Source organism: Coregonus clupeaformis, unplaced genomic scaffold (genome assembly GCF_020615455.1).
Source record: "Coregonus clupeaformis isolate EN_2021a unplaced genomic scaffold, ASM2061545v1 scaf0658, whole genome shotgun sequence".
In the NCBI taxonomy this organism is placed as follows: Eukaryota; Metazoa; Chordata; class Actinopteri; order Salmoniformes; family Salmonidae; genus Coregonus; species Coregonus clupeaformis.
The window spans coordinates 59,951-78,639 of NW_025534113.1; the positions used below are offsets into that span (position 1 = coordinate 59,951).

At 44.1% G+C, this 18,689-nt stretch overlaps 1 protein-coding gene across 1 annotated transcript in view; it reads left to right on the plus strand.

Annotated features, from left to right (window-relative positions):
- Positions 1-13,388, plus strand: part of LOC121550301 (neuron navigator 3) — a 58,911-nt gene extending 45,523 nt beyond the window's left edge. Inside the window, exons 24-33 of the mRNA XM_045216271.1 lie at positions 303-400; positions 2,971-3,066; positions 3,410-3,578; positions 5,311-5,546; positions 5,735-5,889; positions 6,553-6,624; positions 8,115-8,311; positions 8,859-8,977; positions 9,109-9,312; positions 11,187-13,388. Of these exons, the coding sequence (XP_045072206.1) occupies positions 303-400; positions 2,971-3,066; positions 3,410-3,578; positions 5,311-5,546; positions 5,735-5,889; positions 6,553-6,624; positions 8,115-8,311; positions 8,859-8,977; positions 9,109-9,312; positions 11,187-11,306 (1,466 nt within the window). The 3' untranslated portion in view covers positions 11,307-13,388. The remainder of the gene's footprint in view (positions 1-302; positions 401-2,970; positions 3,067-3,409; positions 3,579-5,310; positions 5,547-5,734; positions 5,890-6,552; positions 6,625-8,114; positions 8,312-8,858; positions 8,978-9,108; positions 9,313-11,186) is intronic.
- The last annotated feature ends 5,301 nt before the right edge of the window (positions 13,389-18,689 follow it).

The window sequence follows — 18,689 nt, forward strand, 5'->3', positions numbered from 1 at the left end:
GCACAGAGCCTGTGTGCCAGCAAGCCAGCCCAATGCAAAGTAGTTCCCCTTCCTCCCCAGTTCAATGGAAATAAAGCAGAGAGAGAGAAAAATAACCTGTTTATAATTCATATCTGGAGCTCCTAGCGAAGTAACTTTTCCAGCCTGACAACCATGTCTTGCAAACAGGCAGAGGGACCGCTCTATATTACATTTAGTCTCTGTTGTTTCTTCATCTCTATTTTTCAGACGCTTTTATTACAGAGATGTTTTTCCCCAAGATTGCTTACTCCCTTGATAGATAGTTGTGTTTGTGCCTACAGATATTCTCCTGGACGATGGTTATGAGGGCAATCTACGCAAAGAAGGGCGCAGTGTCCGCATTGTGGTCACAATCAACAGTGGCTCCAATAAGACAAAGGTAACTAATGAGAGATGCAGTGAGGGAAAAGTATTTGATCCCCTGCTGATTTTGTACGTTTGCCCACTGACAGAGACATGATCAGTCTATAATTTTAATGGTAGGTTTATTTGAACAGTGAGAGACAGAATAACAACAAAATAATCCAGAAAAACGCATGTCAAAAATGTTATAAATTGATTTGCATTTTAATGAGGGAAATAAGTATTTGACCCCCTCTCAATCAGAAAGATTTCTGGCTCCCAGGTGTCTTTTATACAGGTAACGAGCTGAGAATAGGAACACACTCTTAAAGGGAATGCTCCTAATCTCAGTTTGTTACCTGTATAAAAGACACCTGTCCACAGAAGCAATCAATCAATCAGATTCCAAACTCTCCACCATGGCCAAGACCAAATAGCTCTCCAAGGATGTCAGGGACAAGATTGTAGACCTACACAAGGCTGGAATGGGCTACAAGACCATCACCAAGCAGCTTGGTGAGAAGGTGACAACAGTTGGTGCGATTATTCGCAAATGGAAGAAACACAAAATAACTGTCAATCTCCCTCGGCCTGGGGCTCCATGCAAGATCTCACCTCGTGAAGTTCTAATGATCATGAGAACGGTGAGCAATCAGCCCAGAACTACTCGGGAGGGTCTTGTCAATGATCTCAAGGCAGCTGGGTCCATAGTCACCAAGAAAACAATTGGTAACACACTACGCCGTGAAGGACTGAAATCCTGCAGCGCCCGCAAGGTCTCCCTGCTCAAGAAAGCACATATACAGGGCCGTCTGAAGTTTGCCAATGAACATCTGAATGATTCAGAGGAGAACTGGGTGAAAGTGTTGTGGTCAGATGAGACCAAAATCGAGTTCTTTGGCATCAACTCAACTCGCCGTGTTTGGAGGAGGAGGAATGCTGCCTATGACCCCAAGAACACCATCCCCACTGTCAAACATGGAGGTGCAAACATTATGCTTTGGGGGTGTTTTTCTGCTAAGGGGACAGGACAACTTCACCGCATCAAAGGGACGATGGACGGGGCCATGTACCGTCAAATCTTGGGTGAGAACCTACTTCCCTCAGCCAGGGCATTGAAAATGGGTCGTGGATGGGTATTCCAGCATGACAATGACCCAAAACACATGGCCAAGGCAACAAAGGAGTGGCTCAAGAAGAAGCACATTAAGGTCCTGGAGTGGCCTAGCCAGTCTCCAGACCTTAATCCCATAGAAAATCTGTGGACGGAGCTGAAGGTTCGAGTTGCCAAACGTCAGCCTCGAAACCTTAATGACTTGGAGAAGATCTGCAAAGAGGAGTGGGACAAAATCCCTCCTGAGATGTGTGCAAACCTGGTGGCCAACTACAAGAAACGTCTGACCTCTGTGATTGCCAACAAGGGTTTTGCCACTAAGTCATGTTTTGCAGAGGGGTCAAATACTTATTTCCTTCATGAAAATGCAAATCAATTTATAACATTTTTGACATGCGTTTTTCTGGATTTTTTTGTTGTTATTCTGTCTCTCACTGTTCAAATAAACCTACCATTTAAGTTATAGACTGATCACGACTGATCACGTCTTTGGCAGTGGACAAACGTACAAAATCAGCAGGGGATCAAATACTTTTTTCCCTCACTGTAGGTGCCTAGAATAACAATGTGAGAATCTTATGCTGTCGTATAATCAGATACTTCGGTACCAGCGCTTGACTTGGGCAGGAACTCACCGGAGCCGAGTACCGGCACCTAATTTCTTCTCCTGCTTGAGCTCCTGTTCCTCTCATAAAACATTAGCTCAAAAGTATTGTGGAGCTCCTGCACCTTAATATAAACAGTACCGGCAACCAAAATAAATACCGGCATCTATTTCAGTCCAAGTCACTGTTCGGTGCAACAATTTTGTCACTTATTTTCATTAATGTCAATCAATCAATCAAATGTATTTATAAAGCCCTTTTTACATCAGCAGATGTCACAAAGTGCTATACAGAAACCCAGCCTAAAACCCCAAACAGCAAGCAATGCAGAGGTAGAAGGAAAAACTCCCTAGAAAGGCAGAAACCTAGGAAGAAACCTAGAGAGGAACCAGGCTCTGAGGGGTGGCCAGTCCTCTCCTGGCTGTACTGGGTAGAGAGGAACCAGGCTCTGAGGGGTGGCCAGTCCTCTCCTGGCTGTACTGGGTAGAGAGGAACCAGGCTCTGAGGGGTGGCCAGTTCTCTCCTGGCTGTACTGGGTAGAGAGGAACCAGGCTCTGAGGGGTGGCCAGTCCTCTCCTGGCTGTACTGGGTAGAGAGGAACCAGGCTCTGAGGGGTGGCCAGTCCTCTCCTGGCTGTACTGGGTAGAGAGGAACCAGGCTCTGAGGGGTGGCCAGTCCTCTCCTAGCTGTACTGGGTAGAGAGGAACCAGGCTCTGAGGGGTGGCCAGTCCTCTCCTGGCTGTACTGGGTAGAGAGGAACCAGGCTCTGAGGGGTGGCCAGTCCTCTCCTGGCTGTACTGGGTAGAGAGGAACCAGGCTCTCAGGGGTGGCCAGTCCCCTTCTGGTCTCTGACATCCTACATTTTCTAATTCCCTATCGTACACTCAGGGTATGCAAAGCCAGGAGTACCTCATTGGTTCCATCGGCGTGAGTGGAAAGACCAAGTGGGATGTGCTAGATGGAGTAATCAGACGATTATTCAAGGTAAAACCTCCTTCCCCTGCTCACCATATGATCAAATCACTGACTGAACACTACAGACGAAAAACCAAATATGAAGCGCTCCATTTCCAAATATATATATATATATATTTAAGTGTGTATAGCAGGAATTTTATGGGTGAAAGATAGTTGAGTCAGACTCTTGCTTCTTGTTTTTAATGAGGAAGTGTCATGTTTATCTCAATAGTCACAGAAAGCTCACGATATATGGTTCTTCATCTGTATGATTGACAGAATATGTATTTGTTGTGGAAACATATATGGATAAACACTGAGATAGAATGTGTCTTTATCTTAAAATCCTATTTGGCCATTTCCCTTCCAGGAGTATGTGTTCCGGGTGGACCCACTGACCAGTCTGGGTCTGAACTCGGACAGTATAGTGTGCTACAGGATGGGTGATGTGGTGCGAGCCCACGCCTCTGAACTACCTGAAATGCTGCCCTGTGGCTACCTGGTGGGGGACAACAACGTCATCAGCGTCAACCTCAAAGGTACTAGGATGGCCCAGACTAATGGCATGATGCATTTGACTGTTTCTATTATTGTGTGTTTATGTATTACTGTACGTCCTACATCCTTTTAAGGACATGAACAAACACATTTCCCCTTGCTGGGATAATAACGTTTATTAAATCAAAATACCACAGATATAGGAAGGGCTTTGAGTCTTGACCATGAGACCTGACCAGGAACAACCCAGGGCCCTATCTATAGGATGGCACATTTCCAACCATGACAAATTGGAACCCCAGAAGGTTTAAATAGAAGGTCCAAAAGCTTCTTAATCCTGACATGACACTACCCTCATGCACATAGAAAAGCACTTCGGACACTTCAGTCAACTTTCTGCTCCTGAATGGGCAAAGGTGGTGTTTTAAATGGACTAACATCAGCTTCCATTTTTATTCACCAGAGCAAAAAAGTAGACAACACGTCCTTTATTTCACCCGCATGTTGGCTGCTATATTCCTGTGGTCGTAATGGCCGCTTCTCTCCCATAGTCACAACAGTGGCCATCAGCAGGAAATGTAGTGGGCCAGGCCTGAACTGGGTGCCATTGAATCCGGTGTCAGCACTCTGCACTACAGTTGTGTTTTCACTGGAGGAGTAGTGTCCAAGCTCCCATCCACAGTCAATTATAGTTACTCTGCAGTCATTGAAGCTGAATTATAGTTACTCTGCAGTCATTGAAGCTGAATTATAGTTACTCTGCAGTCATTGAAGCTGAATTATAGTTACTCTGCAGTCATTGAAGCTGAATTATAGTTACTCTGCAGTCATTGAAGCTGAATTATAGTTACTCTGCAGTCATTGAAGCTGAATTGGATCTAAACGACACTGTGTGATCCATCATGAGAAAAGCTGCTTCACTGTCGCATTTGAGTAGAGTGTGGCGGGGCATATCATTCAACACGTCTTGGTGTTGGTTCTCCATTTGAATGGACGACTCTAAACAAACTCCTTTGCACCATTCGTATGCTTATTGCTAACCAACACTTATTTGTAGAATGCCGGCCGATGAGCTTGAGATGGTCTCATAAATGTGATTTATTCCGCCAGGGTCTATTAAATGCATCGCTATTCAGCACTAATGAATTGTGTTTCAGGGACTGATTTGTTGTGTAATGTGGTGTGTTGCAGTACGGTCTATAATTGTTCACATTTCAGTGTGACAAACTGCAATTAGCTACACAACCTGAGCAGCTATGTATATTAAAACATGAAATCACAGCCCACTGACCTGCAGCTGACTTCTGGGGCCGTATCAAGCATCTTGGAGTAGGAGTGCTGATCTAGGATCAAGTACCCCCTGTCCATGTAATCTTATTCATTGTGATCTAAAAGGCAAAACCGATCCTAAATCAGCGCTCCTACTCTGAGACGCTTGATACATACGGCACCTGACGTCCCAGTCCGATGTCCCAGAGAGTTGCACCATAAAACAATAATCAACTCGTCTTCCCATTTCTCATGATTTATTATATGTTAACATAATGGATTGGCCATCGCACTGTCACAATGCATTTCATTATTAGAATGTATGTGCTATTACCTGAGTGAATGAACTCACTTAATTAATTCCATTTGTTTTAGAATGGCATGAATTCTATTCAGTCAACACAGGTTGTGAGAGGCTATGATCCATACAGTATACCGTTAGCATGATAATATCCTGTATTATTAGCACCTAGTATCATCAGACAATCACGTCTCCTCCTGCAGGTGTGAAGGAGAACAGCATAGACAGCCTGGTTTTTGACACCCTCATCCCCAAGCCCATCATCCAGAGATACCTCAACCTGCTCATGGAGCATCGCCGCATCATCCTCTCTGGCCCCAGCGGCACTGGGAAGTCATTCCTGGCCAGCAAGCTGGCAGAGTTCCTCGTCACCAAGTCTGGTCGAAAGGTCACGGAGAGCAACTTGGCTAGCTTCAACGTGGACCAGAAATCCAGCAAGGTAAGAAAACACTCAGCCAAGAGTATTAAGGAGCTAGTCGCTAAGGAGTCGGCATATTTGTCTATAATCGCCTCGTTTGGCACTGTACAGTATATCAAGGACAGTGGTCCTATTTCAAAGACAAAGTAGCACTTACTTACTGAATAATGGACACATCTTTAAGCTCACTGTGTGTTGTTTCTGTGCAGGACCTGCATCAGTACCTATCCAGCCTGGCGGAGCAGTGCAGCTCTGAGGAGAGCGAGACGGAGCTGCCCACTGTGGTCATACTGGACAACCTCCACCACATCGGCTCGCTCAGCGACATCTTCAACGGATTCCTCAACTACAAGTACCACAAATGGTGAGTGTAGCTCCACCCACCGGCACATGAAGCAAGTCTAGCCGCTATAGGATGATGATGATGGTGGTGGTGGTGGTGATGATGGTGGTGATGATGATGGTGATGATGGTGGTAGTGATGATGGTGGTGATGATGGTGGTGATGATGTTGGTGATGATGGTGGTGATGATGTTGGTGGTGGTGGTGATGGTGATGTAATGGTAGTGATGATGGTGGTGATGATGGTGGTGATGATGTTGGTGATGATGTTGGTGATGATGTTGGTGATGATGTTGGTGATGATGGTGGTGATGATGGTGGTGATGATGATGGTGATGATGGTGGTGATGATGGTGGTGATGATGGTGGTGATGATGGTGGTGATGATGTTGGTATGATGGTGGTGGCGATGTTGGTGATGGTGATGGTGATGATTGTGTCTAACTCAAATACAACAGTTAGAGTTTATGTGTCTATAGTGTGGTGTGGCAGTTTCACTGTGAACACTGAGATTCTAAACCAACAACCATGCAATTCGTATTCTATTCAAGATAGTTAACCTACTGTTCCCTGCTAAGCACAATCACTGTTGTGAAAGGAAAGGTAAATATCCTTATTGCCTGGCCCTGGTATGTAACTGCACTGTCCTCAGTATAATTGCATATTGTTTTGTGTTGTCTGCAGCCCGTATGTGATTGGAACCATGAACCAGGGAGTGTCTTCCTCTCCCAACCTTGAGCTTCACCATAATTTCAGGTATGTGTACCCTCACCAACACTCAGACCAGGATTCAAAAGATTCATTTGCTATTTGCTTTGTTTTTCCTGTGCAGACAACGTATTCAAGCAGATTTTTGCTAACTAACTTTATTTTGGGGCCTTTTTCAACAATATGATGTGCTGTGTTATTTTAAAAAGGGTTACTTTTTTGTTGTTGTTGTTGGTAACTCGGTTAAAAATGAATCAATAGTCAATAGTAGAACTACCAATAAGAACATTGTGATTATGTACAGTATTTCATCAGCATTTCATTCCTGCTTCCACTACTAGAGATAGTAACACCACCACCAGTCCTACTGCCAGAAAATGTCTTTCAAACCATTGATCTGTCAGTCAACTTCAGATATTACAGATTAGAACTTAGAATACATATGTTATATCCTGGGAGCACAGTAATTAAAGCTGCAATATGTTACTTTTTGGGTGACCAAATTCACAGAGAAATATAGATCTGTCATTCTCATTGAAAGCAAGTCTAAGAAGTGGTAGATCTGTTCTATGTGCGCTATTTCTGTGTTTCCCGTTCTTAAGTTGAGTTTTTGCGTCTTTTACTTTGGTTTTGTACACCAGCTTCAAACAGCTGAAAATACAATATTTTTGGTTATGGGAAAGATATTTCACAGTGGTTTAGATGGTACAATGATTCTCTACACTATACTTGCTTGTTTTGTCACAAACGGAAATTAGGCGAACTATTAGAATTTTAGTAACCAGAAAATGGCAGAGCGATTTCTGCATAGTGCATCTTAAACTTGGCTAATTAGCTTCACTAATTTGACTGATTTAAATTAGAGGCTAACACACCTGGTCATTTTTTACGATAATGAGGTCTAATGTGGCGCCAGATATATTTGTCATTGGGTGCAAAATCACTCATTTATTAACATTTTCATCACACTGTCACCATCGAGTGTACAGGAAACAGCCCAGTATTTCATAGAATGCCAGGAGGCCAAATGTGGCACAACCTCCTTCCTGACTATGAGATGTAATTACAATACAGAATGATCAAACCAGAGTGCCAGCCTCAGAACAAGCAGTCATCTTTACTATGACAACTGACGACAGAGCAGTCATCACCAATGGGGCTTTATTTGGGATACAGATTTCTAAAATATGCCAAACATCCTTCCTTCAAAGGACATTTCTATGAATGTAATTTAAGAAAGATCCAAAACATCATAATTATCTTTGGGCCAAACTTGCGTGGAATTTCCCTAATGCTGAATTCCAAATCAACCCCTAGTGTAATTCTCCCTGGGCACACACAGATCTGAAAGAATTAGATCGAGGTATAAGAAACGTGGTGCTTCTTTCCTTTCGATAGGCTGGTTGGAATAACCACCATATCCAATCATTTCAGATCTACCGGAATCATGTAGCGCTGTAGCCTCCAATGCCGTCACAGCTGCTCCATAGAGTGTGATGTCTTACATGATGTCTCGTCATCCTTCTCCGTGTCTCCAGGTGGGTGCTGTGTGCCAACCACACAGAGCCAGTCAAGGGTTTCCTGGGCCGATTTCTGCGCAGGAAGCTGATCGAGACGGAGATCGACAGGAACATGCGCAGCAATGACCTCATCAAGATCATCGACTGGATCCCCAAGACGTGGCAGCACCTCAACGGCTTCCTGGAGGCCCACAGCTCCTCAGACGTCACCATCGGTTAGACAATGCACGCACGCACACGCACACTTTGAGTTCACATATTTCTAATGATAGTTTGAACATTGCACATATGACACCTAATAAGTGCATTTTGGTGTTGTGACTTTGGCTATGTGAGATAATGCCTTGCTCAAACTGAAAGGCCCTGCATGGTCAATCTGACGTCTGCATTGGCCGTGCAGCATTTATGGTGATATGGCCTCTGCAGAAGTCAGGGCATTCATACTTCTTGCTCTTCGCGGAGCAGAGCAGAGCAGAGCTGTTGTCAAGGAAGTGAGTTTGTGTTTATACAGGACCTCCAGCCCCCACCTACTGTCAACCAATCATGTCAATGCGGCGCTATACAGAGCCCTCCGCATTGTAAAAAAAATTTGAGAGGCGCATGGCGATGCGGTACAGAGCTCAATTTGGCCTCTGCGTGCCTCCGTAGGCTCCGCAATTGCATCACATCATCCATACGGAGCCTCTGACCAAATTTTCCAATCAAGCATAAATTGTCTCTGACCCCACCAACCACACTGAATGTGTTGTGTTCTGCCTACAGGTCCACGGCTCTTCCTGTCCTGCCCTATGGATGCAGATGGCTCGCGAGTGTGGTTCACTGACCTATGGAACTACTCCCTGGTGCCCTACCTGCTGGAAGCCGTTAGAGAAGGGCTCCAGGTGGGTACAGACGGAGGTCAAAGAACACAAAGTAGAGGTGTACTGGTGTAGGGTGAAGTTGACCCTATCATCAGCGTCTAAGATTTCTCCCTTCGCTTAACTCATTGCTTGTTTTGTGGCCACCATTACAGCTGTATGGCAAGAGGGCGGCGTGGGAGGACCCGTCCAAGTGGGTGAAGGACACCTACCCCTGGAGATCTGCCTCCTTGCAGCACGACAGCCAGGCCCTGCTCCAGTTACGGCCAGAGGACGTGGGCTACGATGGCTACTGCTCCACCAAAGAGGGCGCCTCCTCCAAACAAGCGTCCCAGAGCGACACGGAAGGAGACCCACTGGTAAGGAGAAATTAAAACAAAGCCCTGAGGGTCCAGTATGGGGATGTCATTTCATTTCTGAAGAAGGCCACTGAAGGCCGAAACGTCAATCTTTTAAACTTTGAAAGTCTAATAAAACGAGGTATTTTTAATGGTGAGCTAGCGTTGCACCTTTTCCTGTCCAATTATTTAATTTCCTTCAATCATGTTTCGGAGCACCGTGTCAGAGTTAAACATTAGTGAAGATAATTAAGTTGCTGCCCTGAACCCTTCTTTCAGCATTTCAGTTTTACAGTCCTAGGACTGAGCACCACTTCAGTGGTCCAGAAAATATATAAATCTTGGTTAGAGAGCCAGCACACCACACTGATGAATATATAAATATTGGTTAGAGAGCCAGCACACCACACTGATGAATATATAAATATTGGTTAGAGAGCCAGCACACCACACTGATGAATATATAAATATTGGTTAGAGAGCCAGCACACCATACTGATGAATATATAAATATTGGTTAGAGAGCCAGCACACCACACTGATGAATATATAAATCTTGGTTAGAGAGCCAGCACACCACACTGATGAAGGCCTGTTCTAACTCTAATAGCTGATTTTAGTGACCGTTTTATTTGTACAGTGATATGTAAAATAGAGTGATATGAAAAGAGAGTTTGCTAAGAGAGTTTGACGTTTACTGAAGCTAAGTGAAGTAACATAAAGAAGACCATGTTGGTGGACATATGGTTGTATATTTTTTTATGGGGAAGATTACGTGCAAAAAAATATATATAAATAAATAATAATAAAAGAAAATAAAAAGGGACATCATTGAGGTGGAAGCTAGTTTCCAAGGATACCAACGACAAACGTGATTATCTTTTGAAAGAAGGAAAGAGAAGGGGGGATTTAAACACACAACCCATTTAGCTCTGAAGGGGGGATTTAAACACACAACCCATTTAGCTCTGAAGGGGGGATTTAAACACACAACCCATTTAGCTCTGAAGGGGGGATTTAAACACACAACCCATTTAGCTCTGAAGGGGGGATTTAAACACACAACCCATTTAGCTCTGAAGGGGGGATATAAATACACAACCCATTTAGCTCTGAAAGGGGGATTTAAACACACAACCCATTTAGCTCTGAAGGGGTGATTTAAACACACAACCCATTTAGCTCTGAAAGGAGGATTTAAAAACACAACCCATTTAGCTCTGAAAGTGGAATTTAAAGACAACCCATTTAGCTCTGAAAGGGGGATTTAAACACAAAACCCATTTAGCTCTGACATTTCAGCAGCTCGTTATTCGGATGACTACACTTTAATTCCACTTTGTGCATGATAACCAGTGCGGTGGGCAATTCCTGGGGAGTTGAATAGGAATGGGCTTTCTCTGCTGGCCACTTAATCCTCAACACATGACTGTGTAATCATCAGAGTAGGCCGGCACGGAGCTGCCCAGCCCTGGCCGCTCGTCACCTTACAGACCCACCAGTACCATTACAGGGAAAATGAAGACCACTGTGCCAGGTGCTTTCCATATATGGTAGGAATGGGTCACTCCGTTCCTCAGGGGCTCAAGGATCGGCTGGTTTTTCATTTTTCTTTTAAAACCACGTCTGATGTAGACCTGAGGAACCAGGTGTGTGCACTTGTGTGCAATTAAGCGCGAGGCAAGTGGGAAAATCAGCTGACACTCGGGGCCCCTGGGGTCTATCCCTGATAAAGGGTCACTACAATGTCACCTTAATGATAAACTTCCCAACAATGAAAATACCCTGTCTAATACCTCATAGTTCTGATAGTGGACTTTGAATAGCTTTGTGGTGTTGTCTCTCTTTCTGTTAACCAGTCTTTTTATTGGTTGTGTGTTTTCTGTGTTTTCCAGATGAACATGCTAATGAGACTGCAGGAGGCGGCCAACTACTCCAGCGCGCAGAGCTGCGACAGCGACAGCGCCAGTCACCATGACGACCAGCTGGACTCATCGCTGGAGTCGACGCTCTAGACGAGAGCTCGGAGAGGAGACTTCAGATGGAGTGACGGAGCGGAGCGCTTTTCAGCGTGGCGTCAGCGAGACGTGGCGGCTCGAACGCTTCCAGGCACCCCACACATAAGACAGAGAGATGTGTGTAGTCAGGAGATATCTGTTAGGGGGGTCGGGGGGAGTAAACCCTCTTTGACAAAATGGAGTAGAGTTTTGTGTTTGGTTGAGACACATTTCTCAATTTCTCCACTGGATGTGGCATCTCAAGATGCAGGCTGCACGTACACAGTGAGAGACAATTATGTCTGTAGTTCTACACCATAAAACTGGAATTGACATTGTAGTTTTATTTATGTTGATTCACGGTTGTTGTATTAACTACAGATGTTTACAAGGGCAAATTCTGGTTTTGTTTACTAAGGTGCTGAACAAAAAAGGCACACATCCCTCCCGTCAAACCCTGACCTCAGACGAGCCACATGGTGCTGGTCCCGTGCCTAAACCTGTCCCTGGTTTACAGGCAACGCCAAGACCCTTGCTACCCCACTCGCCAACAAGCACAAAAAGAGCATTGTGTGTCGTCCAACCAACTGCTACTGTGAAAGAATGGGCGGGTGCCAATGTTACCGTTTGATTTACTGCCAAGTGCACCGTGACGCGTCCGTCCACATCCACAAACAGAGTCCTTTTGGGCTTTTCACACTAGCAGACCAGTTGTTCACCCCTTTCCTTAAAAGATCGACAGCACTATACCAACAGATGGGTTCTAAAGTGAGTGATGGCTCCTTCAATCCAAGGGCCAGGTCAAGAACAAGCCTGATATTGGTGCTTTCTAACTGCAAAGCTGTGTGATACAGGGGGTGTATTACTTCAGCCTTTGGCTCCCTGCTGACCATCCTGAGTGGATAGGGAATTGACAGGAACACACACTTCCTGACACACAACCATTCGAATGAAGTTGTCCCATATCGTCTCAGTGGGTGCTTTAATCTTAGTATAGTAAAGGAGAGTTTTATAACTACTTTTAGGCCAAAATCTCTCACAAATCCTGTCAAAAAGTATGTTGCCCAAAACCATCCACTTCTGTTTCTGACAGTAATATTGTACAAGCATAATGGCTGTTATACTGTATTTGCAAGTAGAACTGACCAATTGTATAAAAGTTCAAATGGGTGGGCATTTATTTGTTGTTGCTTTTACCCAGTTGAGCTGGGTTCACTTGAACTGTCATGAGCACAACCCGACCCTTTTGATTTTATAGCCTAAGGAGCATGTTTTAAGCTTTCTAGGGGGGAACATTTGAAGGAGACTTTTACTTTTACATAACAGCGTGTGGTAGGGACAGAAGCCATTTTGGATTTTGATTGTCCTTCCTCCATTAATGAGTGGGTTGGTTTTGCACAGTTTGAGTGGGGGTGTAAATAATAAAGTGAATCAGAGATGCATTCTTCCCTGTTGATGTTATATTACGCTTAACTCGCTGAGAATTATTGTACGTTGCAAAAAAAAATACAAAATAGTAATGCAAAAACCAACAAGCTGTCAGAAACAGGTGTATGTCTTGTGATGATTGGTTGTCTTGCCTATGCAGGAGGCATACGATGTACAGTATGATATTTGTTTTAAATAACGCCGTATATTAATGTCCACAAAATCACTGATTTGGGGAGCAAAACATTCAATTTATCAAGAAAAGCAAATCTGGTCATTGTCACAGCTTTCCCTTTTGTGTATTCTCTGGAACTAGTATTTGGTTACTCATACCCCTATTCAACAGGCGAAAATTCACTTCCCAAAGCATTACACTGTGACATTTATTTACTTCCCAAAGCATTACACTGTAACATTTCTGAATTTACTTTAATTCAGTCTTTTATTCACCGGTTTTAGTAGAGTCCGATTTTTTTGTCATCCCATTCTGAGGTACTGTTTGCTTGCTGTTGTGCTATTTACAATTCCAAATAACAGGTGCTACTGGTCAACTAAATCTATCAGATTCCATTTTCTGCAGACAATGTTGTCACAACCTCAGGAGAAGCAACAAAGCCTCTTGTTGTCATCACATGGCTGTGACAAATTTATTTTCTGTTTTGTTTTTGCATGCATCATTGTTGGTCTACGCCATCAGCCTGCATCTAAACCTAGAGCCTGACACACACACACACACACACACACACACACCCTCTCACCCACCCACACACACGCACACACACACACACACACTCACACCCATCCACACCCTCACACCCACCCACACACACCCACACACACTCATGCACGAAAGCACACACTCAAGCACACATGCATGCACGCACTGTCGGTAAGACATAGCTCCCTTCCAACACAGCAGAAATCTATTCATGATCACGTGCACTCCTCCCTGCTCCTCTAGTACACCATCAGTTGCCTAGTTAACCAAAAGTTTTCACAACCCAAACAGTGTACCGTTATGTCATTGTGACACCAATCAATTGCAATTACATCTTAGTTGAAAACATTGCATTTACTACTTTGAGAGAAGAGTTTCTTTTTTGGTGAAACATTTGTCCTTAAATGTTTTATATTTTGTACATTTGTATGTAACATATCGTGTAAATAGACAGAGACAGCGATTTAAATCATCTGGAGGGATTTTGTAGTCTTTGTAAAGCCCTAATAAATGGTATTTGGTGTCACATGAGCAAACAGAATGTGTGTCCTGTTCTCTCTCATGTCTCTGTTCATTTTTTATCCACTTCCTCATATCTTCCCTCTAGTACAGACTTGGAGATATCCAAAACAAATGTTGAGACACACAACTGGTCTTGACTTTATTTACGGTCGCAATTCGCTAGTGTGCAGATTTCTTTTAACATACATTTGTTTGGTAATTAACTTTGTTTCTGCCAGAACCAGGACCTGCATCTAGACATACAGCCAAATATTTTTTATAACTAAACCAAGATAGACCACAGCCTGTTGTTTCCAATGGGAACAAATGAGTCATAGTGGGCAGGACAAGCAAGGACGTGGGCAGAGCCAAGCACGAGCTAGCGAGATCCTATTGCAGCGTTCTAGCATCATCTGCATATTTCCATTAGGGAACGCCTCCTCTGTGAAGTGCGCGTTGTGCTCATCCTTCTACTTAGACATACAGCTGTGCACAGGGTTTCCACATAGTTCTACAGTTATCAGGTACAGTGGCTTGCGAAAGTATTCACCCACCTTGGCATTTTTCCTATTTTGTTGCCTTATAACCTGGAATTAAAATTGATTTTCTGGGGGGCTTGTATCATTTGATTTACACAACATGCCTACCACTTTGAAGATGCAACATATTTTTTCTTGTGAAACAAACAAGAAATAAGACAAAAAAAACAGAAAACTTCGAGTTTTCACATAGTTATACAGTTATCAGGTAACATTTACATTTTAGTAGACGCTCTTATCCAGAGCGACTTACAGTTAGTGAGTGCATACATTCTTTTTTTCTTTTTTTCATACTAGCCCCCCGTGGGAAACGAACCCACAACCCTGGCGTTGCAAACGCCATGCTCTACCAACTGAGCTACATCCCTGCCGGCCATTCCCTCCCCTACCCTGGACAACGCTGGGCCAATTGTGCGCCGCCCCATGGGTCTCCCGGTCGCGGCCGGCTACGACAGAGCCTGGATTCGATCCAGGATCTCTAGTGGCACAGCTAGCACTGCGATGCAGCGCCTTAGACCACTGCGCCACTCGGGAGACTACCCAAAGGTAAGTCATGACAGTCAGTGTGTAAAAGTGTATATCCAACCGGCTGAATATACTCTACCTGGAGGCGGTCCTCTAACCCAATGTTACGTTGTAAACCTTTCCCTAATACTAACCCTTACCTCACTGAAACGATGCCTTAACTTAACAGTAACCTCTCCCTCATAAAGAATCATGTTGGGGATTGAAGGTGCTGGCTGGGTAACACTATTATGCCCAATGGATTATGCCACTGTAACCGATTACTGTGCCACTCCAGGGCTTTGCCAACAAGTGTTTGTCTATCATTCAGCTTTGACTTACCTATCCATAAAAATGCACATTTGTGCCCATGTCAGTGAGCTACTGGATGAGTAATGGCCAACCCTGTGAGCCACTCCAGAGCTCTGACTGCAAGTGCTCTTGATCAAATACACCACTGTTTCATATTTGAAATACTAAAAAGCTCACTGGTAAAGGACGGTACGTTCACATTCTGTTACTAGTCCCACAAAAGCTGGCCTCAATGTTCGGTAAGAAAGATGTCAGCAACTCCAGTTCCAGTTATGATGTTAAATGGTCAATTGTTATTAACAGGGGTTCCTTCAAATGTGTGGTTTCTGAAAGTACAGAATGAAGAGGAATGATTAGTAATTAGAATACAATATCAGGTTATCAGTTAAAATAAATAATACAACATAACAATACATTAATATTATGAACTGCTATAATAGTAAGCGCTTACATTGACAATGGGAGATTCTAAATTATATCCTCCCCGCGTCCTCTCTCTCCTTGCCGCCTCCTCAAAACCCATTGGATGAGAAAGCCAGAGGTCCCGCCCCTCTGACCCTTTCTTCCAATGGGTTTTGAGAAGGGGGTGATGAGAGAGGACATGAGGAGAGTGCAATTGAGAAAAGGCCCTCGAGTTATAAATGCACCAGTAGTTCCACAGGGAAACCGGATGACTCATTGGAACCTGACTGGGGAAGAAGGGGAGTGTGAGAGAGGGTTGGAGGTCGGAAATGGCGGCGAGTAGTGCGGACGAAATTGAGGAAATTGAGAAAAAGTTGGTGAAGCAACAGCTGTGCTGGAAAGAGACCAATATGGGTGTCAGTTCTGATGGTATGGAGCGGGAGGATGAGGGTCAAGGACCGGAATGGTCGGTAGTGGAAAGACATAGGAAGAAGAGAGATCATGATACAGAAAGCAGTGGAACGTCTAGTAAAGAAAGCATAAAGAGGGCCAAGGTAGGAAGCAAGAGTAATGATGTGTTGGAGTGGAAAGTGGTGATGGTGTTTGATGAGACCACAGGGCCTCACTTACACCCTATCTGACTAACTAATGCCATAGAGAAAGAGGTAGGTGAAGTGAAATTAGCTTGGTTAATTGGAAATGGTAGATTGTTAATATTGTGTTGTAGCCAGGCTCAGCAAGAGAAGATACTGAAAATGGAAAAGCTTAATGGGAAGAAGATTAAAAGCCATGTCTGTGGTGCTTATGCTAGATTGAGGGGAGTCATCACTGGGGTCCCAATATCTATGTCCACAGATGATATTAAAGAAAATGTGAATTGAGGCTGAAAGGTTGATCAGTAGGAAAAAGGGTCAAAGAAGTGAAAGCTTATCAGTGATGTCTTGCCGGGAAAAGTACAGATAGGATTCCTTAGTTTCAATGTTAGAGAATTTGTCCCATATGCACAGTGGTGTTTTAAATGCCAAAGAAGGGGACATGTAGCTGCTTAGTGTAAAGGAAATAAAAGATGTGCCAAGTGTGAAGGGGCACATGAGCACATGATTACGGTGAATGTGGAAGCAATGTGAGGGTTAAGTGCTGTAATTGTGGGGAAAACACAGTGCAGCATTTAGTGGATGTCAGGTACAGAGAGAGGCTAGAGAGGCTCAGAGATATAGGATCAGTCATGATGTATCATATGCAGAGGCTGTAAAACAGATTGGTAGAACTACAGTGCGGACTGATGGAGCTTACATGGATGTACCTGTAGTAAGTGGACCAACTGTCGGGGCTGGTGCTTCTGATGGTGTCAAAGACACTTTGATAATGAATAAAGTTGACTTCACAGCCTTTATTGGTAAGGTTATCAATATCGACTCAGGTTGTGGAAAGCAGAAATGCCAGGTTGAAGGTTATTGTGGAGACAACAAAAGAGATATTGGGGGTAACAGATGTTACTGTTGAAATGGTTGTTGACATGCTGAACAATCCTAAGGGTGGAGTGCTTCAGCATGATATAGATCAAGTTTAATGGGGTTGGGGAGGGTTTTTGGGGGGAGAGGGGAGGGTATGGTAGAAGTTAGGGATTTATTTCGTTTTGAATGTTATTTTCATGGTAATACAGAATTGGGCAGATTAGGTGGCAGCATGCACTTTAAACGTTTGGACTGCCATGATATCATAGAAGAAGAAGAAGAAGAAGAAGAAGAAGAAGAAGAAGAAGAAGAAGAAGAAGAAGAAGAAGAAGAAGAAGAAGAAGAAGAAGAAGAAGAAAAACGAAACCGGACTATAAGTGCTACTAGGTGGAGGCAAAGAGTAAGATGAGAAATTGGCCCAGGTGCGATCGAGGAGGTAGAAACGGAGGAGGGAGGAATCCGGGAGGAAGAGAGCGCGCTTGTTTGAAATGGAAAAGCATTGCGGTAGATATTGATAAAGAACAACATCAAGACGAAGCAGCTGCTTTACAAGTGGGATGCACTGTTGAGCGCTACATCCCGAAGGGTTCGTGCTGATTGTACAGAGATTGTGACATGCGGTTAAATGGAGTCCCTTGACATGGCAAGAACAAGATTTATGTCAGGAGAAGTGCAGTATTATCATAAGGAGAGGAATGGAGGGAAAAGGAGAGGCAGAGGAGGTCTAAGAGAGAGAGGGAGGAAGAGGGTGAGTTTGAGTCGGTTAAAAATGGCGGGGAAAAGGGATATGGTTTGTTAAAGAAGAATGATAGAAAGTGTAAGCAGAGTGAGTTGAAGACAGGAGGAGAAATGGAAGTGAATGAGGGCGAAGTATTGGAGATGTTAGGTGTGGTGAAGTTCTCAGAGCCCGAGGCTTGCACCGAGGGTCAGGATAAAGATGAGTCTGTGACAGTAGGAGTGAAGTTTTTGGAAAAGTGGACCCTTGCCTTTTGGCTGATCCATTTGTGGTTTCAGGGTGGGTGAAAACAGAGTTGGGTGCTGTGGAATCGGTGAGGGTAACCAGAAGTGGTCTTGTGATAATTGTTTGTGTTTCTGCTAGCCAGAGGGAGCAGGCGCTCCGTGTTAAACGAATGGGGACAAGAGATGTGAATTGTTTTGCTCTCAAGAAAAGGGTGCCATTGAAAGGAGTGATTACTGGGATAGTGGTAAATGTGAAAGCTGACCAACTGAAGGGGAAGATTCCCGGTGTTTGTGATGCTCGTTGTTTGGTGCGACGCAGACAGGGTGGCGTGAGTGGAGACACAGAAGAGTCATTGTCTGTTCTTTTGAGTTTTGATGTTGAGTCTTTGCCCGACAAAGTGATGTTAGGATATATAAGTTATCCTGTACAAGCTTTTGTGCTGAATACATTACGTTGTTACAGGTGTCAACTAGGGCTGAACGATTAATTGCATTCGCGATAATATCGCGATTTGACTGAACGCGATTTTCTAATCGCAACGTGCGCGATTTGAGGTGGTCACGTGACGCGACTTTTCATGCT